We start from the raw sequence: 26,788 nt of genomic DNA on the forward strand, positions 1-26,788 counted from the left end.
GATCTATGCTTACATATATATATATAATTTCTTTTCAAGTCAAAACTTGGATGGAGAAATGTCACTCGGTTGTTGGTATTTTCCACGGATGCTGGATTTCATTTTGCTGGAGATGGGAAACTTGGAGGAATTGTCTTGCCAAATGACGGGCGATGTCATTTAGATAACAATATGTACACAATGAGCCATTATTATGTAAGTATGCTTAAGAGAATGTTTATTTTTGTGTTTACATGTATGTTATTGTGTATGTGTGCCCCCCCCTCTCTCTCACACACACGCACGCAAATATACACACGTGTAGAAATAGGAGACAATCCCAGTATACTCCCCCCCCCCAATGTAGAAGAATGCTTTGAGAAGAACACCCATTAAAAGTTTAGCTTATAATTTTAAAATAGCATGGTCTGTAAGCTTTCATGGACCAGTGCTAGCAGAGCTTGTATGTAAAAACATGTAGAGATTTTTAATTTTGTTATAGTGGCCCTCACATTTTTCTTCATGGAGGAAGAATGCCAAGTTTGGTTTGCTATCCTACTTTGCTAAAACTCCTTTTCTGAATCCAGAGAGAAACCCAAGAACTGGAGAACATTTATTTAACTGGCAAAATAGAAGAAAAAGCCTAAGTAATGCTTTGATAAGAATGAAGTATCTGAGAATTAGAGGCTTCCGTTAATGAGAGTTGATGGATTGCTTTTTAAAAAAAATGTTTTTGACTCTTTTGTTTGCTCTTGCTTATGTTTGTATAGAAAATTGTATATAAGACTGTTATTGTGTGTGACATTCAAGTATATATAAAATGTAAACTTCATTCTTCAGGATTATCCCTCCATTGCACACCTTGTTCAGAAGCTAAGTGACAATAATATTCAGATAATATTTGCTGTTACACAAGAATTTCAACCAGTTTACAAGGTAAGAGCAAGTGACAAAAGCTTCTATAGAGTCCCTTCCCTCACCAGCTGAGATTCCCCAGCCTGAAAATGCCTCCACCCACACGACCAATGGTGCTCTCTAGGCAATAATGGTATTTACCCCCACCCACCCTAGGTGGGAATGTAGAGAGAGTTATGGGTTGCAGTTGCCCCACCCCTGTTCTATGCATGTGTTAGAAACTTGAGAAATTGAATTCTGTATAACTATGGTTTTCTATATGGGACACGGGTGGCACTGAGCCTAGGGCTTGCCGATCGGAAGGTTGGCGGTTCGAATCCCCACAACGGGGTAAGCTCCCGTTGCTCGGTCCCAGCTCCTGCCAACCTAGCAGTTCGAAAGCACGTCAGAGTGCAAGTAGATGATAATAATAATAATTTATTATTTATACCCCGCCCATCTGGCTGGTTTCCTCAGCCACTCTGGGCGGCTTCCAACCAAATATTAAAAACAATACAGCATCAGACATTAAAAACTTCCCTAAATAGGGCCACCTTCAGCTGTCTTTTAAAATAAATAGGTACCGATCTGGTGGGCAGGTAAACAGCGTTTCCATGCGCTGCTCTGGTTTCGCCAGAAGCGGCTTAGTCATGCTGGCCACATAACCTGGAAAAACTGTCTGCGGACAAATGTCGGCTCCCTCGGCCAGTAAAGCGAAATGAGCGCCGCAACCCCAGAGTCGTTCACGACTGGACTTAACTGTCAGGGGTCCTTTACCTTTTTTATGGTTTTCTATAAATGGCATTTTGTGTATAGAATTAATCTATCTGCTGCTTATGATTTTAACTGAATGTTTTTCTCACTCTTCTCATGTAAAGGAGCTCAAGAATTTGATTCCAAAATCTGCAGTGGGAACACTCTCTTCAAACTCCAGTAACGTGATTCAACTCATAATTGATGCCTACAATGTGAGTTCACCAGTTTTCATTATCGCCACATACACCCAAAGACAACGTGTTTTGCATACAATACAGGATGTATGGGGGATCCGGACCTGGCTACATATACATATGCACACAAGTCAAGTTTGACAGGTGGACAGGGCCCGCCCCCTTGTCAATCACCTGATGTTGCAATGGCAATCTTCACTTGCATGGTTTGAAATCAAATGTATAAGCAAAAAATATGTGCAGTATTTCTCTGTTGCCATCAGTCAGCTGATGGTCAGCACTGAAGAAACCCTTTGTGTAGTGCTTCTCCAGCACTGATGATCTGCTTCAAAGCACCTTTTACCAAGCCCTGCCTTTACGTGCCCCACACTTGTCACATACAACATTAGGTGTAGGGCAGGTAGCCATGGCTTGGACTCTTGTGCCAAATGGGGAAGCCTGGCTGGAGGTTCCCCATCCCTTATTTAAGCAAATGAGGTTCTGGGTTGTATATGTAGTATAAAAAGAGTTGGTAGCTTCCCAGTCTAGCCACCCAGAGACCTTGCTCACAGGCAAGACAGGTTTGAGCAGATTACACTGGTCCTGGCTTGACTGCACTGGCTGTCAGTTAGTTTCCAGACCCAGTTCAAAGTGCTGATTTTAACCTATAAAGCCTCGTCTGCAGTCCTTTTCAATATGTTTGTGTGTGGTTTATCGGGGGAGGAGTTGGGAGAGGAAAACAGCAGTGCTGATCTTATCAGCAATACAATTTTATCAATCTCTTTTATCCGTTTTGTAAGCTACAATGATAACACTAGTTCAAAACTTGCTGTGTCAAGATACAGAGAAAACTAATACAGTGGTACCTTGGTTCTCAAACTTAATCCGTTCGGGAAGTCCGTTCCAAAATCAAGATGCGCTTTCCCATAGAAAGTAATGCAAAATGGATTCATCTGTTCCAGACTTTAAAAAACAACCCCTAAAACAGGAATTTAACATTAATTTTACTATCTAACGAGACCATTGAACCATAAAATGAAAGCAATAAACAATGTCACACAATCAATCAGTAGCTGAACTGGGTTCCACACAGTAACAAAAACAAAACAAAAAAAGAGCCACAAAAATGCAAAATAAATAGCAAAAACAGACAGAACTCAGCATAACTCTCAAAACGTAAGTGTGGCACTCAAAACGGAGCACGTTCAGCTTCTGGAAAAAGTTCACAAACAGGAACACTTACTTCCGGGTTTGCAGTGTTTGGGTTCCAAGTTGTTTGAGTACCAAGGTGTCTGAGAACCAAGGTACCGCTGTAGTCCCTTCAGAAATGCACGTTTTAAAAGGAGTAGATAGAAACTGTTGAACATGTATCTCTTGCAAGAGAGTATTTTCCAAGTGTTTTTAAGGAACTGTTTGGACATCTGGGAGACCACAGAGTAGAAAAACCTGTGGCTTTCCCTATGAAGTTGGGCTGCATGTTCCATTATCCTTCACCAAACTACTTGACTTTTGTGTTAGTCATTGTCTTCAGAAGTCATTCTGGAAAACAACAAACTACCAAAAGAAGTCACAATTGAATATAAATCTTTCTGCAAGAATGGAGTGAATGGTACAGGAGATGAAGGAAGAAAGTGCTCCAACATTTCAATTGGAGATGAGGTAACTTTCTGCATTCTGGAATCAGTGTGCTATTGCTTCACTCCCCCCCCCCCCATCAGTGTCAAACAATTTACCTATGTACTCTTTATTTTGCTTACAGGTTAGCTTTGAGATTAAAGTAACAGCCAACCAGTGTCCAGAAAAAGGGCAGGGTGAAACCATTAAAATCAAGCCACTAGGTTTCACTGAAGAGGTAGAAATTAATCTGGAGTTCATCTGTGAATGTGAATGTCACAAGGACGGAATTCCAGACAGCCCTATTTGCTTCTTTGGAAATGGAACATTTGAGTGTGGTGCCTGCAGGTAGATAAATATTAATGTTTTCCCCTGATTCTTCTTGGGTGGAATCAGCGCTGAAGGGAATGTGCTGTCCACCAGCTCAGGAGAACCTCCATGTATTCCTCACATGCTTCAGGGTTGAGTCTCGACACTGAAAACAGACGCTTTGGAGAACTCACAGGAGTCCCTATTCTCTGCCACTCCCCCTTTCCTCCTACTTTAAATGGCCCTTCACTCATTTTTTTCATTCATCATTCTCTCCACCACCTGCCTCTCATTTTCCCATCTCCTGCTATTTCTGCACTGCGTCTTCACCCACTTCCCCTTGCTTGGCAGGTCAATGTAATCATTATTTCATTTTTCTCTCACTACCCCCCGCTACTTCATTGTTTGCTTAGCTTGGACCATTTCCCGTCCTTGTTTCTTTCTTAACCTCTTTCCTTCCTGTGCCACATAATCCTTACACAAAGAGAAGTTGTGTGTCCTTTCTCCTCATATAGGAAAAAACGTATGAATAAAGGGAAGGGAACCCAAGTCAGCTCCTTAAGCAAGCATAAAATTTGTATTTTAATGCTGGGCCTTCAGGTACCTTCAGTCATCCCATACTGGCCCCTCCTGCCTTCCTTTCCCCCATGAACACCGACTGCTTATTCCTACCAGGATCTTTAAATTCCCATGTATTTCCAAAAGTAATTTTGACCACACTGTTTTTTTGTTTTGTTTTTGTTTTTTAAAGTGAACTTTCCTGCCTTTGGGCCCTCAAAAACATTCAAAGAGAGAGAGGCACTGAAAACAGACTGGTAGAACTGAAGGGGAGCGTTATGTGGCCTCTGCCACTAAGTAGACAGGGAGGCTACAACACACCCCGATGATGATCATGTCAGGGAGAAGAGGAACATGGCCCCCACCTATCAGGCAGAGAAGAAATGGTTGCGAGGAGCTTCCTTTCTCCTCCCTGCGAGAAACGACTGTGCTACAATGCTCACTTCCTCCTCTGCTCCTAATTCTTTTTCCTCTTGTATCCTGTATTTTGAGCCTGCTGGGCATGGACTACCTTTCCTGTTTTAACTTAGAAAATAGCATTTTGAAAATGCTACGTACTTTAGGGGTGTTGTTTTTATCTGTAAGCTGCCTTGAGTCCTGTGGGGAATAAGGTGGGCAATAAACAAATAGATGATGATGATGATGATTATATAAGTGGTGAATATTACCATAATACTGTTGCAGGCTGATTGGACCTGTTCTTAAGTGCAATTGTAGCAGACCATTCTTCAAGACCTTTCTAGCATAGAAAAATGAATGTCTGGTGTGTCAAGCAGGCATGTGCCTCATTTCACCTTTGGAATAAATTAGCATTTATATTATTTTTACAGCAATTAGTAGCAGCTGCTATATTAATGAAGTTAGTAGAAGAGTCATTCAGCAGCTTCCCCAAACTGCTGCTCTTCAGTTTCGGAACGTCTGCCTCTAGGATGAATCATGCTCTCGTGAAAGAGACTGTTTCCTGTATCTATGCACCAGTATCTCATCCCACCCCCTTCTCAATGTGTATATAAGGGGAAAGAAAGTTTTGCATTGATTTTAGTTAACAGTTTAGTAATGAGAACCATTTTCTCTTTTAGGTGTAAACCAGGACGTATTGGAAAGCTCTGTGAATGCAGCATGGATGAAGTAAACAGTGAAGATATGTCAGGCACCTGTAGACCAGCAAACAGTTCAGAAATATGTAGTAACAATGGAGAATGTATTTGTGGACAGTGTGTGTGTAGGAAGAGAGAGAATGCAAATGAGATCTACTCTGGCCGGTTTTGTGAATGTGATAACTTCAACTGTGATCGATCTGATGGCTTGATTTGTGGAGGTAATGAACTGACCCTTTTAAACTGTGAGGATTCACAAGTTCCTCTGGAGGAAGGGGAATGCTTGGATGCAGTCCTGTACTTATTTCTAAGCATGAGAGCCTAACATTTGGGAGGAGATCTTCTTGACTTGCGATGCTCTGGTGTGCAACACAGTACACAGTAATACTATTAGTAAAAGGAGAGAGGCTTTTTCTGAGGAGAATCATACACTGTAGCCCTTATTATATGCCTTCACAAGACTTTAATTTATAAATTTACAAGAGACATCAAGTAAAAGGCAGGAGTTATGTGGTCTAGAGTTCAACCACCAGATCTGGCCCTATCTTACCCAGGCCAAGTTGTTCAGCTGCAGCTCCTCTATCTACAGTGTGTACTTCCTTTGGCCCTTTTTGTTGGTTTCTGTTATTTCCTACTCCTTTTTTCTGAATCATTCCTTTTTGCCTTAACAAACAAACAAACCTTTTATTCTCCACTTTTGCTTTTCCTCTTATTTTCTGGCTCAGGGGGCCAACTGGGAAATGAGTAATCACTGAGCCTACAACTAAGTATTGTCAAAGACCCTAAAGCAAAGACCCTATACAGCTGCTCTGGCCGCCACAGGGACTTCCAGTGCCCACAATGTCTCCAGTTCTTGTGATCTAGAGGCAGTGCATGCTGGCCCTTGCTGTGGTGGGAGCCATTCAGTGGGAGTGCAACTTGAGAGATTACAGAGAGAGCCAAAACTGTCCACTTTGGATAGTACAGGTTAGGAAGATTATATGGGGAGGAACCTGCCAAACACCATTAATCCCTTACCTTTGTGCCAACTTTTGACACCATTTTGAAAGGAGAATATTCTGATTAGGAGCTCCAAGTGACAGTGCAATCTAAAATCAGCACTCTTAGCAAACTGCCAGTGGACAAGCAGAGTGAGTGGTTAGATAATAGCATGCAAGATGAACCTCAAAATTGTTCAGCAACAATGATTTTATGCCCTTGCTTTCTAAAGGCACATTGTTCCCAAGTTTGCTGGCCTCTTACGCTCTACTACAGTCAGATGGTCAAGTCATGTATGGCCACAACATGCAAGACCCAACTTTTACCAAACCTCATTCTACGAAAGCACGCTCACAGCAGTTCTCCACCAATTTCATAGAAATTTGTAGGGCTACAATGTGGACCTCATATCCTGCAGACAGGACGCCATTGTCTCTATAGAGTTGGCCTTTGGAGATTAGTGTTACAGCATGTCCTCTCCTTGGAACTGTGGAAGAGACTTGCAGTACGGGATCTTGTGGTTGAAATAGAAGTCACATGATCTATTCCTTTACCTGGGTGGTAGGAAATACAATCAACTTTGAATGCTTCTGTCAAATTAAATCAGATTATGGCAGTTGTTGATGTTCAATTTCATGTGCTTTATAGAAACTAAATACCTATCTTTTTATTGCAGGACATGGTGAATGTAAATGTCGTGAGTGTGAATGCGCAGAAAATTATACAGGCTCTGCTTGTGATTGTTACATGGATACCACCCCATGTGTAGCTGGAAATGGACAAATCTGTAATGGCAGAGGAATCTGCAAGTGTGGAGTCTGTAACTGCACAGATCCCAAATTCACGGGGCCAACATGTGAATTGTGCCCGACCTGTCCTGGAGTTTGTGCAGAGCACAAGTAAGGCTTTTGGATTTTTAACTTCCTGCTGGGATATTGCTCCAGGGGAATTTTTTTGTTCCCCTTTGTACAAGGAGCTGTTTCTTGTGGCCCATGTTTTTGCTTTGCTTTCTCTCTCCCTCCCCCCCCCCCAAAAAAAACAAAAAATTCTTAAGCTGGAGCAAAAATTATTGGTAATTAGTATTTTATTATATTCGTTTTCTTGTTGTAAACTGCCTTGGGGGTTTTTTTCTTGGGTATACTGAAGTGTGTAGCTTTTCAGTTTAAAAAATAAATAGTACCTGCACTTGCAGATACCATTTAAAGCCAACTAGTACATCTTAAGGGGACGCGGGTAGCGCTGTGGGTTAAACCACAAAGCCTAGGACTTGCCGATCAGAAGGTCGGCGGTTTGAATCCCCATGACGGGGTGAGCTCCCGTTGCTCAGTCCCTGCTCCTGCCAACCTAGCAGTTCGAAAGCACATCAAAGTGCAAGTAGATAAATAGGTACCGCTCCGGCGGGAAGGTAAACGGCGTTTCCATACACTGCTCTGGTTCGCCAGAAGTGGCTTAGTCATGCTGGCCACATGACCCGGAAGCTGTACGCAGGCTCCCTCGGCCAATAAAGCGAGATGAGCGCCGCAACCCCAGAGTCTGTCACGACTGGACCTAATGGTCAGGGGTCCCTTTACCATTACCTTTTTAGAATATCTTAAATCTGTGTAAAAACTGCACTTGAGTGCACCCAGTTATTTCACCGCATTGTAGTTCAGTTGCTGAATACCTATTACTAGAATGTATTTGCAACTCATTTTAAAAATGCTAAATTTCTTCCTTTCTTTTTTAATATGCTGCCTTTCAGGATGCAGTCCTCCTTCCAAGTTGGCTTGGAAATAACATGAAAATCTATTAATAAAATCACAACAGCATTAAAATATAATAGTTCATCAGGATCCTTTCCATATAGTACTTACTTGGTGGTGGAAAACCCAGGATGTGGGGGAGGTGACAGTCCAGTAAGAGCAGGCACTGATACTTTCTTGTTCGCCTGCCTCTCCTGAAATAATTTCAGTAGGCTGCATGATGGAAGATGGTTCTGTGGGGAAAGTCCAGCTGGAGCAGGCTCAGGGATGATCCTTGTCCACCTCCCTTTCTCTCTTATTCCACTGAGTGCAGTGTAATGTAGGCCCTGCTAAGCAGGCTTCTGGATGCTCTCTTAATGGATCAAAGAGGCTGTATTGAAAAGAAAAAGGAAGATGCAGCCAATGCAGTGGTAGGGGAAATGTGTCTGCAGTTCCATTTCAGCTGTGTTTGAAAATTAAAGAGGACTGGAACTCAACCTCTGTTTAACTTTTGTGTTCTTCCTGCATGCTAAACTGCCACACTAATTTTATTCTGATGTATCTTGTATCTGACTTGCATTAGGGACTGTGTGCAGTGCAGAGCTTTTAACAGAGGAGGAAAGAAGGACACCTGTGAAGAAGAGTGTTCACATTTTAGCTTGACACCAGTAGACCATAGAGAGAAGTTGCCACAGCCTGGAGACTATAAAGCACAGTCTCATTGCAAAGAGAAGGATATTGATGACTGCTGGTTCTATTTCACCTACTCAGTTGATTCAAACAACAATGCCATTGTCCACGTGGTAAAGACCCCAGGTATGTTTTGTTTCTCACATGGATATTGTTGGCTTTCAGCAGAGAAATAAAGTGAAAAGGGTGGAGAAAAGGTAAAGTAAAACAAAGCAAAAACAAGAAAGTGCTTAACAATATATTATCATACATTTATTTATTTTATTACTATCAAAATACAAAGTATTAAGCTCTACGTTTCTAGATAAATTAATTTAAAAACTGCTCTATCTGTAAAAATTGAACTCTTACAGGCAGCAGAAATTCAGAATTTGTTTTGGCCAAACATCTATTTCTGTTTCCACATTGTTGATTTACATCATGCTTGATTGTGCTTCGATTGCTTTGCTCCCTAGAATGCCCGACAGGTCCCGATATCATTCCCATCGTTGCTGGTGTGGTTGCTGGAATTGTTCTTATTGGTCTTGCTTTATTGCTGATTTGGAAGCTACTTATGATCATTCATGACAGGAGAGAATTTGCAAAATTTGAGAAGGAAAAGATGAATGCAAAGTGGGATACGGTGAGTGATAGCTATACACAACACCTGGAGAATACAGCAAATGTTCTTTTGTATACTTCAGACATTTTAGACATTCATCCCTCTAGGACAGTGGTTCCCAGTTAGTGGTCTGTGTAATCCACCCAAGGAGTCCACAGCACAATTCACATAACAAAAATTACCATAGAGAAATCAAAATTTTCAAAATTAGGGGGTCCATGGCTTGGCTTTTGAAAAATGGGAGGTCTGCAGTACTTAGCTAATTGGGAACCGCTGCTCTAGAATAAAGCCCAGACAGCCTGGCTTAGTGTTTCTCTGGATCTTCTACCTAAACTTTGCAATAAAAACTGGTGGTCTTTGGACTGGATAACTTTGACAGATGGATGTATCATCTCGTGGCTGGCTTTGAGGCTTTCATTGTGCCACCCAGGAATTTTAGATGGGGACCAAGCATTTGAACTAACAACGGTCACATTAAGTTACTCTTGATATTCACAAGTATTCCCTGGGTCTTAGCTACAATGTAATTGAGCTATACAGTTTCTGTTAAGAGTCAATACATTGTGTATACAGTGGTACCTCTAGTTACAAACTTAATTCATTCCGGAGGTCCGTTCTTAATCTGAAACTGTTCTTAAATAGAGGCGTGCTTTTGCTAATGGAGTCTCTTGCTGCCACTGCGCTGTCGGCACACGTTTTCCGTTCTCATCCTGGGGCAAAGTTCTCAGCTTGAGGTAACTCTTCCGGGTTAGCAGAGTTTGTAATCTGAGGCGTTTGTAACTCGAGGTACCACTGTATATAGTTGGTACAGAAAACAGCACAATACTATATATTATTGAAATGTCATATTTGAAAGAATTGTTGAAAACCTTATTTGGAAACTGGTACACTGAAATTCTGCATTCCACATTGACCATTTTTCTACCTTCAGCAAGAAAATCCTATATACAAGAGTCCTATTAATAATTTCAAGAATCCAAACTATGGACGTAAAGCTGGTCTCTAAGTTTCCGTTCGTATTTTCCTTTCCATTTCTTTCTCTGTGCATGTCACTTTCTTCAAAGTCTGCTGTATGTGCCATTGACTAATCACTCTTACCAATCTTGCCAGCTGCTTTTTTATGAATTATGCAGTGGAGCTTAAATGAGGGGAAATAATGACCAAACTATAGCAAGATCTTAGTAAGATCTGTCCCCTTCTTAGTAAGATCTGAACAACTTGCCTGAGCATATGTACAGTGCCAGCTCCAGGATGTTTGTGGCTCTCAGGCAAGGTGCACTTAAAGGGGCTGCACTGAAAAAAGTGGGGCAGGTAAATAGAATTCTCTTGCACTGCCTGCAGGCCTCTGTTCCCTTGAAAATTGAGAATAGCAATACTATTGGGGGCTTTGGGATAGGGCAAATGACCAAGATTAGTGTCCTCTGGAGCTGGCCAAATTGATATATGGGCATATTATAGTCAAATACAAGAAGTATTAGGACTTAATTAACATCAACAGAAGTGTTAACCACCCTGCTTAATGCATTTTCATTAAAATCCATGGATTGTACTCAGCTAAATTCTGCTCAAGAGTATACCCATTTAAATTAATGGCCCTGACTAACTTGGGCCCACTCAGAATAAAAGTTCATTGAATGCAGCTCCATAAGACTAAATTTGCCTAGTTTTAGCTGGATTTTTAAGTTAAATATCATGGGTAACTGGTGTTGAATGATCCTGCTGTTGGCTTTGACTTATGCAACATCTTCCTTTTCATTTCCCCCTACTTTTTCTGTTGGTAATCTCACACTTAAAACTTTGACTCCTCAGCTTCTAACTCACTTGGTTATAAATCTTTCAGTCATCCTTCCAGCTTAGTGAAGGAAGGCCAATTTTTACAGGCAGTGAATTTTGCCTAGAAAGCCATGAAAGAGAAGTTAGAGGCCTCCAAGTACATGCAAAGGGGAACCCATATTGTAGAGTACTTCAGTCTTGTCATGTAGCACCACTAGAGGACCTTGTAGCTCCCTCTTCACACGAGACTGTAGAAGTGGTGCTTTCGATCTCTCTCTCTCTTTTCCTTTGTAATATGAAGCCATCATGAGGCTGTGCTGGATTTGTCATGTATTTCCACCCGTATGCTGTTTGCCACTCTTCCAGTATCTGCACAAGTGGGTACCAGAGGCATAATAGCTCCCAGGAAACCAGCTAAGATATTTCTGAATGCTCTGCTATCAAATTCCTGCTAATTTTCCTTGGACAGTCTTTCCTTCCTCTTGCATATTTTCACTTCACAGGAAAAAAATGCTAGTTAAGAGGCATGAATTGTTGTTACAAGAGCTCTCAAAATGGCCATGAGTTCTTGCTTTGCCTTTTTGAGGTCCCTTTTGAAGGCAGCAAAGCAGGCAGACAACAGAATTGCCTCTATCTTGTCCTTGCAAATGGAATGTTTAGTTAGGTTGCTTGTTGGCCTGCTTTGCCCATCATGTCCTCTCCAGAAGCTCACACACTTATGTGTTTGCACTAAGCTTTGGTATAGTTAAGTGTGGCATATAAACTGCTACATTAGAAGCACATAATGTAAAGCAAATAGTCAAACTATTATTATGTGCCCCCCCTCTCTCCACCAAGTTTAAAACATTCTGAATTCTGCATAAACAATAATTCCAGAGCATGCATGTGTATGGATGTGTTGCATGCTTATATAAAGGATCATTTGGCAGGCACACCCAGACATGCAGAAATTATGAATTCAATTCAAAGCTGCTTATAATAGGCTTTCTAATGGCGTGGAAACATTATCCGTAGCACAGGGGTTGCCAGTGGTAAGCCCACCCAGTTCACTCACTTCGATAGCACTGTCCTTGAGTAACTAAAGATGTGAATGGCTATGGTCACAATTGAGCTATGTTTTTGTGTGTCTTATAGAATAAAATGTATGAACAGTTCTTGTTATAAATGAAAATTATGACAAACATTGGCCTTTATTAGCTACAGGTTTCTGTGTCTTATTATCATAGCCTCTGTTTGGCCATTCTCTTAAGGCTCTGTGAATAATACGGTTGCAATCAGTTTGTCCTGATACCACCATTTTGTTTTGCATTGGTACAAATGCAACCCATTTTCCAGGAACAATCCCATGTACCTTTTTTGTAGAGGAAAGATATGAAATGCTTAAAGCACCTGTCCTTAAAAAGCATGTGCCTAAAGCCTTCATAGCTTTCACTACAGTAGCAGGTGTAGGTTTCTATCGATTTGCCATCCATGTGTGTTAACCCTCTTACATATTCTTTAAAAAAGTATACAAAGCATGATGCTTCATAAAAGCTAAAGCTGCTAGATTATCTTTAGCTATTTTTTTATGTACTTGCCTGTTGCAATCCAGTAATCCTTTGCAAGAGTTGAGGGTCAAACATGCACATGGATTTCTGGATTGGTTTGACGGTGTGTGGAATTGCTTCCAGTAAATGAGCTGCTTCAAATACTTTTACAGTAAGATTTCTTAAGTCATTTGTGATATTAATAATTCTTTTTCTTCTAGGGCGAGAATCCTATCTACAAGAGTGCAGTGACAACCGTGGTGAATCCTAAATATGAGGGGAAATGAAAACTGCTTTCTAATTCTACAACTGCTTTCTAACTCCACAACACTGTATGCAATGTAGCAGTTTTGTAGTCACGGTAACATAGCTTTAGAGCAATATCGCAATGAATTTACTAATTAAATACATTACATATAGGTTTGTTTTCTATGCAGGTTTTAAAACTGTACAGTATGTTTTTATTTTTTGAAGGGTTTTTTTTTTTCTTTTTGCAAATAGTGCCAGGAGATTGGTAAGAAAACTTGACACTGCATAGCCTCCTTAACTAAGGTCACATGGTGCCTTTCTGACCTGTATCTGGAGTGAAATGGCTAAAGTAACCAGTATAAGGGTTCTGCCTAGCCATTAAGTATTAATATTAGATCAGTTTTTCTTTTTCTTTATAGGCACATCAGGGCTTTGGTTTGCACAGTTAAAATGCAAGCCAAATAATTCTTTGTAAATTACAAAATTAACTTTAGCTTGTGAATAATGGACTTTTCGCAAGATTTAACCTTACTTGATGCAGTAAGTTTAATGAGACAGAAATCATGATGTAAAAGACAATTTAATATGTACAGATGCATTTTAAACTGTCAGGGGTGATGTATAAGAAATAGGAAGAAAAAATAGATTCAGAATAATAGCTTTAATACTGTGCCATTCTTTTTTTATGACATTGCTGCATGGTGACCGAAAAAGAATTTTACTTTGTAAACTCAAATCCTGACTTTGGTACAGAAAAAAAGTCTGCCAATACATCTTCTGAATGCATAAGGGCCTTAATTCGTCGGTGGTGGTGGTTTTTCTAATGTTTTTGCTTAGGTTAAAGCCTGGTGCTTTGTCACCTTTTTCTTTAATGTATTTGAGTTCATTTTGTGTAAGATGATTGTTGTAAAAACAACTTTTTTGCAGTCTTGGCTGTAAATTTACCTTCATATTGTAGCTAAGACTGCACAATTGTCATGTAACATGACTTTCAGTTCTGAGATAACATTGTTTGATGTGCCATGTATATTTGCCGCTGCCCATTCTGTCATGTGTTCTATACTATCCACATTCTTATTTTAAGTGCCTTTTATTTTAACAAATGTTCACTTTTTACAGTGCTATCATGGAAGTTATTTATTAAATAAAAAATCTTTTAAAACATCACACCTGAATTTCCTTTCTGCGCTTTGTAACTTAGTACCCCTTGAAGAAACCTGTCAGACTGAGGTAAAAACAATTTGAGTTATCTACTACAAATAACTTACCTGAACACAAAATATATCAGCCCTAACAATTATTATGTACATAATACAAAAGTTTTTTATTGAGAAGCAGCTTTGAAATTTAATCCTAAACATACTAACTGGACCTAAGAATCTCTAAAAAGAGAATGTCTTGCAAATAAATACTACAATCAAAATGTTGAGGAGAAACATTCTGGTTTTAGTTATACAGTAACAATAATCTAATCTTCATGTAACACTAGAGAGAGAGAAATTGGGCTTACCTGTAAAGGGTATTTTTCTTGGAGTGAATATGTTCTCGGGTGAGATTTCTCTAAACTTGAAGGCAGGATTGCAGCTGGATTAGGGCATTTTGCTCTCAGCCAGGCACACCCCCTCCACCTGTTTACATGACTCTAATAGGCAGCCACCCACAATCAACATAAGAATGACAAGAAGTGGGACAAAAAAACCACACCTGAGTACTCTGGACATATGAGGCAATTTATCAATTGCCCTAATCAGATCAAATCAGAAACTTGTCAAGCAATCATAGTGAGGCCTGGAGAGCATTTCTGCACTCAAAAGAAAAATAACTTACAAGCCCAATGGTTCTTTGAGTGAAGGTGCTCTCAAGCTTCGACATGCCAAAACTGGCTACAGTTGGGGAGGGTATTAATGGCTGCCTACAACCCTGGCAGTACATGCATTCAAAAGGTTAATCTCAGAAGCTTCTGAATGAACATGCTTTTTTTAAAAAAAAAAGATATTTATTGAAGGAATTTTTTTGTTAAGTTACAAAAGAAAACAAAGTAGAAAAAGAGAAAAACAAGCCACTTCCAACCATACAAATACACAAAATAAGAGAGGGGGGGAAAACAAAAATTCACCACAAAAATTTAAAAACAATTAAAAACAAATCCATTATTTTCAACTCCTCAACTGTCATTACCCTCTTTCCTTTACCTCCTCCTCCTCCCCTTCCTTGTGTCTTAGTTGTTAATTGTCACAGCAAATCCTTTCCATATTTCATAATATTCTGTCATTACATTACCTTAAACTATTTTAATCTTATCTTACTATAAAAAACCTTGGAACTTAAAACTTAAATCTTATTTTTACCAACTTCTCATAACCATAATATTCTTACATAATTCTTTAAACATTTTTACTAAAGCCAAATAATTTCATTCCAACATTTTTCTAACATTCACCAATTTTATAAAACAATCCTAGTGATGAAAAAAAGAAATAAAAACAAATCCAATCTTCATCCAGCGTCCCTTTCTCCTGGTCCCGGGTTTGTCAGTCCTTATTATCCCATCGATCTGGCGCATTAACCTGGTGACCTTATATCCGAGGCCCTTAAGTCTCTTCCATGTCCCTTCCGCAGCTCTTCTTCATATTTGTAACTGTATTTTCCCTTGTCTCCTGCTCGTTTCACTCATGGGAACTCCAGCTTAGCAATACTTTTGACCCTTCTCGACAGATCAGCCCCTTTTCCATAATCGACACTAAATTCCATGTGGTATTTAAAAACATGTTTCAAAAACCCTCCAAAATTGAGGGCCCCCACAACCCCAAACATCTCACGGCCCATTGCCAGACTTGAAAAGTCCAAAAATCCCTGCATAGGAGGGTCTATCCAACCCCCCATTTCCAAACCAAACCAAACCTTTTCTTTCCAAATCTGGCTTTTTCCAAGTTCATTTGTCAAATCCGAAAGCTCATATTCCTGTTGGGCCTGTTCTGTCAGGGCACACTCCTGATTTAATTCCTGGGTGGGCTCCACATATTTTCCCACTGCCTGTTCAAAATTTCCCATTGCCTGTTCAAAATTTCTAATTGAATCAGCCATCAAATTCGTCTTCTCATGTAGCTGTTCCAGTAGGGCATTTGTTTTATAGAATGCACACAACAGAGCTTCTGAATACATTGTCCTGCAAGGTCAGATGTCTATTCCCACGATTGTAATCTGTAACAGCTGCCAGCTCCCAGGAGTTGGTTACAGTTTCACAGTCTCCCTCTAGGGGGAAAACTTCTATTTGATCTTTCTTTTAAAGACAAGTCTAGCAACAGAGTTTCCTTTTTTCAGATATTTTGTCAATATTTGTTCCTTTAAGGTGCGAAAGGAAACAATGGAATCACTATGTTCCTCTTCTTTTAGCTATCTGTCAAAAGCGTTTATCTCTGGTCAATGAGCTTCATACGTCAGTCCTGACACCCCGCTCCAGGATCAGGACGGTGGAAAGTTACTTTACTTTAAACTCACTTCTGCAGGTTTAAACAGTCCAAAAAAGATCCCCCTTCTTCTCCTGCTACCGAAGGGGGGTTCAACAATTTGAAATGATAAAAGCCAATCCTTTAGAGGCGATTTTCTGAGCTCTAGTTTACGTTGTCTTTGCTTTATTCTGTCTACAAAGAAACGGAAGGCTGACTTCCTGTTTAGACCTTCCTGTTTCAGTACCAAATTGAAGTAAAATTTTTAAGTCCAATTCCTTTCTGCTCGCAAGCCCTTATTTAAAGTCCAATTGTTCAAAGTTTAAGTACTCACGGGTGCTTATTTTAGAAGCCAAATTGTCCCAGGAAAAAGGCAGCGCTCTCCGGGAACGGCTGTGCGGCTTCGCTCCACGGAAATAGCAGTTGACTCACAGCACCACGCCGCTTCCCCCTCTTCGCTTCGGAGCCCGTTTGTGGGTTCCTTTGCAGGTTGGGGGGGCGCTAAGGGTGCCCGCCGAGTCCCATGGTCACAGGCTTCATCCGCCTGTGATTTTTAAAAGGTCCCCACTTCGCCGTAGCGGAAAAGACCCGTTTCGCGCGGAGCTAGTACCTCCAGTTCAGAGGGAGTCCACCATTGCCGATGGCGCCACCCCGGAAGTCCCTGAATGAACATGCTTAGAGGCTGCATCACCCTTTGTTAGTGACTCCCATTAATTTTCACAGGGTTTACTTCCAAGTAAATGCAATGTTTAGCATTAGAGTTTGTAGCCCAGACCTGTGTGTGATGATGTCCATGTTACTTTTTTGACATAACTATAGCCCCATGGTGTCTATGTGCATTGTTGTGTCCTGGATTTCACTCTTGCAATATCTTCTGTGGCAAGAGTTCCTTGTGTAACAATGGGGCCCAGTCTAGACTTGTTACTAGCTGTGACCCTGGTACAAGCTCTTATCTTAAAGATGACCTCTAAGTGAGCAACTAACAGCCTGACCCCTATGAGTTGTAGAAAATATCAGAAACCTAGATCTACCTGGCAATACAAGGATTGGTAAACAACCTCCTCCTGGCAGCAAGCAGACTTCAAATAGACTATGAAGATTGCTTTCAGGAACTGCAGAGATAAAGTTTTCCCCCCCCCAAAATTAAGGTCATATCAAAGTCATCTTGAGAAGGAAAAACTAGCAGGAATAAGTAAACAATGGTACAAAAGACTTGAGTTTTACATTATTACCTCACTCGGGAAGTCCTCTTCATAGAACGTAAAGGGACCCCTCGTGACCGACTCTGGAGTTGCGGTGCTCATCTCGCTTTACTGGCCGAGGGAGCTGGCATACAGCTTCCGGGTCATGTGGCCAGAATGACTAAGCCGCTTCTGATGAACCAGAGCAGTGCACGGAAACGCCATTTACCTTCCCACTGAAGCATTACCTATTTATCTACTTGCACTTTGACATGCTTTCGAACTGCTAGGTTGGCAGAAGCAGGGACCGAGCAACAGGAGCTCACCCCGTCATGGGGATTCGAACCTTCTGATCGGCAAGTCCTAGGCTCTGTGGTTTAACCCACAGCGCCACCCGTGTCCCTTCATAGAACATAGTGGGAGACAAACTGTACTTAAACCCCAAAGGAATAGTCATATTGATTTCTGAAGCAGCATCCAAACACATGGTCTCTTTTAGTTAAGTGTAATAAACAATCTTTTTCTAATTCCTGGTGTGCAAGTTATTTAGCATAAGAATTAAAGCCACACACATTTTTAACAGACACATGTAGTGTTTCCATGCAAAGGGTCCTACCCCTCTCGGAGCTGTATATTGAGGAAATACATGAGTGGTAGACACACATGTGGGTTAAGACATTCACATCACAAGCCTGGATTTGATGTTTTCAGTCCAATGCAATTAACTGCAGTTTGAACCAGTTGTGTTCAAACATATTCTTACAGGGACTTTCTACCGGTTTCCTCCCCATCCCCCTTCTTCCCATCACCCACAACTTCTGAGTAACATATTGCATTTAAACTGTTAATAATTCTCTATGTGGTTTCCTTTTCTTCTAACACTTAAAATTAGCTCAGAAAGAGGTTAACCTCACACTCACTTGCAAAGTAGCTATTGGCTGAGAGGGAGCTAAATGGCTGAGCAAGGTTTGAATGTGGTTATCTCCTACCAAAGAAGACTCTAGCTGCTGGAAACTGCTACGCCATACTTCTTTCCAACTGCTGCAGGAAAATGACACTTGAAGTGCAATCCTATGCCCTGATCCACCATGCTGGGGTGTGTGACATGGGATGTGAATCCAGAGATCCTCACTGCACCTGCCAAAGGCAGGGCAAGTGGAACCTACTGCTAGTGCTCTATTAGCCAGTAAAGCCCTGTACCAGGGTGTTTTGGGGGGTGGGGGTGGAAATGGGCCACTCAGGGACCTGCTGGTTCCTAAACTAGTCTGGCTACTGGCAGTGAACCCATTCTGGGCCTCTGTCCTGTGATGGCCTAGAGCTGCTACAGCAAAATCTGTCTCTGCCTCCACCTTCCATCCTGGTTACTCTGAGTAGGCCCTACTCACCCCTGCTACTCCCAGATGGGGCTTAAGATTGAAGCCATATTTACTTGTTTGGTGAATTAATGCTGCAGAATTAATGCTGGGAGTAATCACTATAGAACTTGGACTTGCTTTGGGGCAAGTATTTATTTATTCTGAATAAATAGCATATCTGTGGGCTCTTGGGTCCCAAAGCAGTTCATAATTATGTAGTGAACTCCCCTGTGCTCTTCAGATGAGGGGTGGTTAAAAAAATTAATAACAACAGTAAGAATAATAAAAATATCATAATGTTGTTCTTTAGTCGTTTAGTCGTGTCCGACTCTTCGTGACCCCATGGACCAGAGCACGCCATATCATAATAGCATAAAACAATTTTTAAAGAAAAGTCAGGAGTGCATTCTAAGCACAGTGAAAGAAAATGTATGATTGGTACTCACATGAGTAGATTTGTGAGGTCACCATGCATTCACTGTGTTGGGCTATGGCTCCCTCTGGTGTCGAAGGCAGAAATGAACAGCTCTGGGAAGTGGGTGGGCTCCCAGTTTGCAGACTTGCCAAGCTTGTACCGTCATCAGACTCTCACATTACAAGTAAGGAAAAAAACAAGCAAAAAAGCACACTTCCCAACAATATCAATAATATCAACCATAGCTTAACTCAAAATATAATAACCATAACATTGTGCTATATAGGAAGAATTTCAGTTGCAGCCCATATTAGTGAGAGGCCCCATTGATGACCTCACAAATCTACTCTTCAGGTGAGTACCACTCATACTAGTCGGTCATCGTGCAATCACTGGGTTGAGACATACCATGGCTTTCCCTATTAGGGTGGGTCTACCTGCAACATAATTAATGAGGCAGGACCTGATGCAGGACCAAAGGTGGTCTCTGCTGATGCAAACAAGCCCATCTTATAGTGCCTCATAATAGTGCTAGGAACAGACCAGTTGCTGCTCTAATGATTTCTACTTAAGAGACATTAGAAGAAAAGGCGGCCACTGTTGCCACTGATCTTGTGGAACGCGCTGCCAGATTTGTTGATCTGGGAGGTTTAAGCAACTCATAGGACATATCAATGTATGCCCTAATCCATCTCTAGAGTGTGTGGCTGCAGACACTTTTTTACCCATTGTGGAAGGGTGAAAGGATTTGAACTGGGATTCAGTGGACTTAATGCCCTTTGTTCTGTTTATGTACATTATACATTCACTGCTCTGTGAACATCTAATGAGAGCCAAGCCTTTTCTAATGGATGCCTAGGATTTGGGCAGAAGGAAGGTAGGATCACCTCCTGCTGAACATGCAGCTTTGACAAACCTTAGACAAAAATGATGGGTCCATCCTCAGAACTGCCCTATCTTTATGAAATGTGCTCAAATGTTTAGCTACAGATAAGGCTCCCAACTCAGAAAATCTTTGAGCTGAGCTAACTGCCATAAGAGAAAGGACTTTAAAATACATAACTTTGAGGGAGACTTGTTATAGTGGTTTGAAGGGAAACTCCTGCAGGCAGGAGGGGAAATGATTAGCCACTGAAGGACATTGAAGAATAACTCCCTTTAGAAACATTTCACAAGGGGGTGAGACCAAAGTGGCGGGTGGCCCGTGGAAGATAAAACAGAGGATGTGCCAGAGGCCTGTCTCTTTAAAGTATTTGGTTTGAGACATCTATGTAGTTCGCTTTGCAGCAAGGTGAGCAAGTCAGGCACTGTCACTGTATGTACTGGTAAGTGACTGTTGGTGCGCCAACTGGAAAAGGCTGACCAAGTAGCCTGATATATTTGAATTGTAGATGATCTTTGTGAGTGTTGAAGGTAGAAATAATCACTGAGTTGAAACTGAGCATTCAAATGCCAGGCAGTTAAGCATAGCCATTTGATATAAAGGAAAAACTGGGAGCATACTTAAGAGTGTAGTCCTGATTTTTCCTTTTAACTATACCTTGAACTTTATCACATCTGACACCATATTTGATGTCAAGCCAGGGAAAGTTGGGTGTAGTATGCACAAAATGGTCTGGCAGGCCTAATTAGGCCTATGCACCAGAGGTTTCCCACCACTGTTATGGGGTGGAGGAGAAGCTACCTTTATTTTTCAGGAACATAAAATCCAATATTGCTGATGCTATCCCCATATCCAAAGAACCAAGACTACTACTTAGCATAATTGAAACTGATTGATAACTAGGCTACCTAACCATGTGTATAGTGCAAATTTCTGTACTTTAGCTAACATGAATTACAGCAATACTCACTCCCTGTTGGTGTCATATGACTTGTAACATCTAGTTGTGTTTTGTGATCAATTCTAGGGCGAAGGATCTGGTTGGTTTCAAACATCTGATTATGGGGTTGGTTGTACCATAGCCAGATAAAAATGTATGTAGCTTTGGTCACAAATAACCTAGTTATGATCTGCTAAACAATTTTTAAAAATTACTACTATTAGAGCATTGGTGGTTCAGGTATCATATATTTTAACTGCTGTTCCAGTACAATTAAGTTCTCAGAACAAATTCATACAACAGCATAGGTTTTCATGTTTCCTTTTCACAGTTCAGCAAAGATGAATTTTATAAGATGGCTGCATCACTGACTCAGTCTCTAAAAACACAATAATAAGGTCATTTATGTTTTGAACTTTGCTTTATGACTGGGAAGGTGGTTTCTTTTCTGTAGGGGTTGCATCCTTTTCCAGAAATAACAATTGGGTCCTAAAAAATGAAACACAATTATTCAGGGTACTTACAACTGAGTTAATCCACCTATATTTAAGATTACATTTTAGATTACTATATGCAAATCTCATTTTGCTATCTGTTGCCTGCTGCAGTTGTGAATTGAATGCTTTGTTAACAGGATAACTCTAAAATATCTGTGTTTCATCAGTTTCAGATTCATTGACCGCAGGCAGGGTCAGTCTGATGGGAAGGACTCCTCCTCTTGGAGAGAAGATGAAAAGGCTCTTAGGACCCAATAGGAAGAGTCATCCCTACCAAGGAATGTCCTCCGGCTTAATCTCACAAATGTTAATTTTTCTAGGGTAAGCTATAGTTACTTACCTCTACTTGATCTTGAACATCTCCCTGAGTGACTGATGAAGGACCTCCCCCTATTAAAACAAAACAAAATAAAATCCACATTACTTTATCATACCATTTGAAAGTCTACCTGATATTTATTAATTTTATCTGTATACTTGAAAGGGTTAGTTTTTATAGTATTAAATTGACTTGCCATAATATGAAAATTAACATTTTCATATGTTGCCAATGCAGTGCCACTTGTCATCTATGTTCTGGTAACATCTAGGTTATATTATTGCAATGTGTTATATATGGGGCCGCCTCTGAAGACAGATGAGAAACTTCAGCTGGTGCAGAATTCAGTGGCCAGGTTGCTCACCAGGGCAAGGCAGGTTGAGTATATAGCACCAATCCTGGCCCGACTGCACTGGCTACCAATTAGTTTCTAAATTCAAAATGCTGGTTTTTACCTATAAAGTATTAAATGGCTCAGGACTGCAATACCTCAAGGATCACCTCTCCCCATATGAACTGGCCTGGATCCTGCAATCTGTTCGTGTAATTTGGAGAAAAATGTGAAATTGCATTGCTTGGGCCATGTATTGAGCAGCCCATCCCCCATGTCTGCAAGTGGGTGGTTAGAGACAGTCCAAGCCTAAAGCATGCCTCATCCACCCTCCCTTTTTCTAAGGAATATAGGTATGTGTAGTAGATTCAGCAGCAGTTTGGCAGGTGTGTGAGGTGGTCTAAGTCTAACAGGTTATGGGCCAACTGACTTACAAATCTAACAGGATCATCATCTGAGGAGCCTTCATTTTGCACAGGCAAAAGCATTCCTCTTCTTCCAGGCCTTTGGCTAACTAAACACTTTATGGCCTTTTAAAGTAGGTGGAGGTATTGTTTCTGTTTCTTACTATGTTATGTATTCTGGTGTTTTTATATTGTAAACTGTCTTGCAAAGTGCAGTATAGAAATTGCAGCTGCCAGAAATTCCTTGCCTTTCAGTGGTATGAGGTTTCCATTCTGCCAACCCACACAAAGACATTTTCTCCTCTCTTGACATTTTGTAGGAATTTTAGAAGATAACCTGCCCTCTTAAATCCAAAGTGAATATAGAACCCTTTTCCACTGAGATTCGTTACCTTTCATCTCTGGCCCCAAAATCTTTCGTTTTAATAATGCAAGCTTTTGGAGGTAGTCTTTTTGTGGTAACTGGTTTGTTTCCCATCCTGCATAGGAAATATATAAATACATAATATAATACTGTGTTTGCCTTAAAACACAATGTTGTTTTGAATACAGGAATGTCTTTGTAACTGATCAAAAATAATTATAATCACTTTTATGGAAACAGTTTATATAACAATACTTTACGTTTTTTGGTGACTACAGTGTGAGAGAGACTATGAATGCATAAATGTATCAAGTAGACTACAGAGACACAGTCTGCCATTCCCTAATAAATCTAAAGCTGTGGTTCCCAAAGTGGTGCACACGCCTCACAGGGGGGCAATTTGATTTTTAAGGGGGGCAATTTTGAAGCTTGTTTAGACCAAGCTAATGGCCTTTTAGGCTTCCTCCATGTGAATAGGAGTATACTTTTGGAATAATAAGAATTACCGCTATGTGTCACAGGGTGGGGTGGGAATCAGGATTTTAGAGATGCCTAGGTGGGGCATGGCCAAAAAAAGTTGGGAACCACCGATCGAAAGCAAAAAGAATCTTCTTTATCGAGTCAAATGATTTCCCTCCCTTATTAGTTTCTGAGGCAGCATGGGACAATAAATTTAACAGGGCAATTGGCTAACACGGTAACTTGCAGATTGGATTATTGCAAAGCATTCTACATGAGGTTGCCCTTGAATATGACTTGGAAACTTTAAGTGGTCTAAAATGTAGCAGCAAAATTACTGACTGGTTTCATTTAGATCTCATATAGCCCATGTATTAAAACAGCTGCACTGTGAACCAGCTTCTTTCCTGGGTTGATTTAAAGTGCTCACATTAGTGTTTAAAGCCCTAAATGACTCAGGCCCCAAATAGTAGTTGAAAGACCGCTTCTTTCCCTATAAACCCTCATGAGGTGCTTGCCCAGGAGAAGGCATTCTCTGTGGTGGTCCACAAATTGCGGGACTCCGTCCCCACAGAGGTGTGTCTGGTACCTTAATTGTACAGCATGCCATGATCCACTACTTTACCCTGACTTTTGACACTTGAGGAGTATATTTTTAGCTAGGAATGCTAGGATTTTGTTCAGAGATTTTATGAATTAAGTTCTGTTGTAATTGTTTGTATAACACCTTGAACATGCCCTTCCCTTGGAACATTACTATCAAACATGGTTTTTACTAGAACAAATGCAACCTATAGTATGAATGAGATACACTCCCCCCCCCTTTTTTTTTATACAGCCAACTTTATAGGTTACCTGATTTTTGAACAGGTATAGTATAGTCCTGGAACCTAGCTGTCCCAGGTGGTGGTGGTGGAAATAATGGCATATTTCTGAACTTGTCAACTGAAAATTAAAACACAAAACAGTTTGTATGAGAGACAGAACAATCCAATAATTCTAATGAAAAGCAAGCCTAAGAAAGTAAAAAATAATAGCTTTTTTAAATGGAAAAAAAAAATGTGTGACATCTAGCCATATATTCTGGTTAGCATTTCAGGTTTCCAGCTACAGTAATGAACAGCAATGGTGTTCTACATCTCCTGTTTTGGGAAGATAATGTTTGTTGTTCTTATCGTTAAGAGGAAGATTATAGAAATTCAGCCCCAAAGGTTTGCACTCCATGGATCAGGAGAAAAGAGGCAGGCAAAAGCCTTATGCCAAACCACACACTGTTTGCCACACCGTGGACTGAGAGTGGAGGAAAACAGCAGCTACACACACTCTCCTTGTCACAGCTGCCAACCAGGAGGATAAGGATGAGGGGCAGGCACTCTGTCGCCTCCAAAGTGAACCAGGAGGCAGTCAGGGCTCAATATCAAAGGCAAATAGAAGCAGTCAGGCAGGGACATAATAGGAACACTCACTCCATTGCCGGTGTAAAAAAAAGCAAACCAGGAGGAGGTGGCCAAGCCATTTTTAAATCAGGGCAGGAGAACGCAAACGCCACACTACCAGTCACACAAGTAGGACACAACCACACACACACACACAAACGAAATAAATAAATACAGTTCTGACCCGAGATAAATGGCGGCAGCCATTGAGGCTGCTGAGGGAAAGAAATAGAGTGCACCGAAAGAGGGCTGCCATGCCTGAATGACCATTGGCACCACGGCAAGGGCAACCGTTCTGGAAAATTTATCTATAAGTAATGTAAGTAAACAACAAAGGAATAAAAGAAGGGTGGCAAATAAGCAGAACAACCAAACGTACAGAGCAACAGAAAGTTTTTTGTGTGGAAGAAACCACAACATGTGGACAAAGAACTGTAAAACAAAAATGACGATAAGGAAAACCTAAAGAAAAAAAGGGGGTTCAGAAACTAGTAAAAAACCTAGCTGAGTCAGGAGAGCCAGCAGGAATGTACTGTCTGTGTCTAGACAGGAGGAAAAACTGAGGGAGTCCAGCCTACTTGCCACAAGTCTGCTCCTGTCTAGTTTCTCGCGACAGGGTGAACACCCATTCCATTGGATAAACCCCATAAACTAAAAAGGAAGTAGTGTTGGCAGAATGAAATTGTGTCTCATGTCCCCCACTTCACATGAATTTAGTGCCCCAAAGATCTGCACCTCTGGCTCATCTCATTGCAGGTTTCTGGTCTTTCCATGAATGCTAGAAAGTGTGCCATCATAGAACTTGTTCCTTGAGGAGATGGTGTCTCTCTGGCCCTGGCCCTTGCCTTCCCTATATGGATAGGAGTGAATTGGACGAACACTGAAACAGCCCTTCTATTCAGTGTTGCTGTGTCTTGTCTTTATTATGGTAGCGGTACTTGAGAAGGCTGCAGCAGGCCTGAGCATCTTGCCACAGTTTGTCTTTCTGTAACTATGTTGTCACACACAGCCCAATCCATGTATCTGCCCCAAGCCATGAAAATACAAAGTTTTCACTCAAGCTGTGGATCAACAGTTGCCCCCTCCCTTCCCTATGTAAATGGCCTCTCATCCATGTTAAGGATGTGTTGGGCTGGTGAAGGATAAGAAGCTCAGAAAAATCAAGCTCTTGGGAGCTTGAAAAGACTCTACTGCACACCAGGCAGATTCAGTCTGGAGAACAGGGTACCCCCCACCCCTTCCCATGAAAAGCTTACTGATCTAGAGGGAGGTATCATCATGATTATGAATGCACTGGGTGGTCTTCTAAAGTAAAGCATTCTAAGACATAGGCCAATATTTAAATGGAGATGGGAGGAATAAAATACAGTGAGAAATCAAGACTTTTTCATCTCTGTTTTAAAAAATAACTTAGAAATTTTAAAAATCACATTGCAAGGAGATGCAAGGGTGTATTCAGGAAGACACCAGTTCAAATAATCAGAAAAAAAAGTTACTTTAAAGTGGTTTTTTTTGAAAAAAAGATGTAAGTAATTTAAAATATTTGCACAGAAATTTGATTAAAATAATCAAATAATTCATGATAACAGCATACTCACAGGGTAACTGGAAATGTAACAAAGAGTCTGAATGCCATATTTGTACACAATTAACCCATTCCTTACCAAGCGCATTGGCTTGTTGTTGTTGTAGCTGTTTTTGTTGTAACTGATAACTTGCAAGATGCAATGCTTGTTGCAGATTTGTTCTATGGCTTGGAAGTAAATTCTTGTTAAACTCTAATATTTCTTGCATTGCAGCCTCCACTGAAACAAAACAAATTGTTTACTTAATTCAAAAA

The 26,788-nt window shown here is 40.8% G+C and overlaps 2 protein-coding genes and 1 long non-coding RNA gene across 8 annotated transcripts in view; 1 reads left to right on the plus strand and 2 right to left on the minus strand.

Moving 5' to 3' along the window:
* ITGB1 (integrin subunit beta 1) overlaps positions 1-14,085 on the plus strand; it is a 34,810-nt gene extending 20,725 nt beyond the window's left edge. Inside the window, exons 7-17 of one of the 2 annotated variants that reach the window (XM_080974055.1) lie at positions 40-195; positions 820-915; positions 1,752-1,841; positions 3,321-3,461; positions 3,562-3,764; positions 5,363-5,601; positions 7,035-7,257; positions 8,663-8,895; positions 9,225-9,391; positions 10,302-10,382; positions 12,891-14,085. In XM_080974055.1, the coding sequence (XP_080830181.1) occupies positions 40-195; positions 820-915; positions 1,752-1,841; positions 3,321-3,461; positions 3,562-3,764; positions 5,363-5,601; positions 7,035-7,257; positions 8,663-8,895; positions 9,225-9,391; positions 10,302-10,376 (1,623 nt within the window). In that variant the 3' untranslated portion in view covers positions 10,377-10,382; positions 12,891-14,085. The remainder of the gene's footprint in view (positions 1-39; positions 196-819; positions 916-1,751; positions 1,842-3,320; positions 3,462-3,561; positions 3,765-5,362; positions 5,602-7,034; positions 7,258-8,662; positions 8,896-9,224; positions 9,392-10,301; positions 10,383-12,890) is intronic. The other variant, XM_080974056.1, reaches the window with a different exon arrangement.
* Positions 2,613-19,319, minus strand: LOC308459174. The gene is made up of 4 exons (XR_013977849.1): positions 17,015-19,319; positions 14,089-14,867; positions 8,212-8,470; positions 2,613-2,781 (listed from the first exon to the last, which is right to left on the minus strand). It is a non-coding gene; the product is annotated as an uncharacterized lncRNA (long non-coding RNA).
* A 2,047-nt stretch (positions 19,320-21,366) lies between these two features.
* Positions 21,367-26,788, minus strand: part of CCDC7 (coiled-coil domain containing 7) — a 146,081-nt gene continuing 140,659 nt past the window's right edge. For all 5 annotated transcript variants that reach the window (XM_080973928.1, XM_080973927.1, XM_080973929.1 and 2 more), the window contains 5 exons: positions 26,613-26,753; positions 24,368-24,457; positions 23,082-23,168; positions 21,976-22,025; positions 21,367-21,627 (listed from right to left, as the gene is read on the minus strand). In XM_080973928.1, the coding sequence (XP_080830054.1) occupies positions 21,538-21,627; positions 21,976-22,025; positions 23,082-23,168; positions 24,368-24,457; positions 26,613-26,753 (458 nt within the window). In that variant the 3' untranslated portion in view covers positions 21,367-21,537. The remainder of the gene's footprint in view (positions 21,628-21,975; positions 22,026-23,081; positions 23,169-24,367; positions 24,458-26,612; positions 26,754-26,788) is intronic.

This window comes from Podarcis pityusensis (genome assembly GCF_964106645.2).
Source record: "Podarcis pityusensis genome assembly, chromosome: 12".
Lineage (NCBI taxonomy): Eukaryota > Metazoa > Chordata > Lepidosauria > Squamata > Lacertidae > Podarcis > Podarcis pityusensis.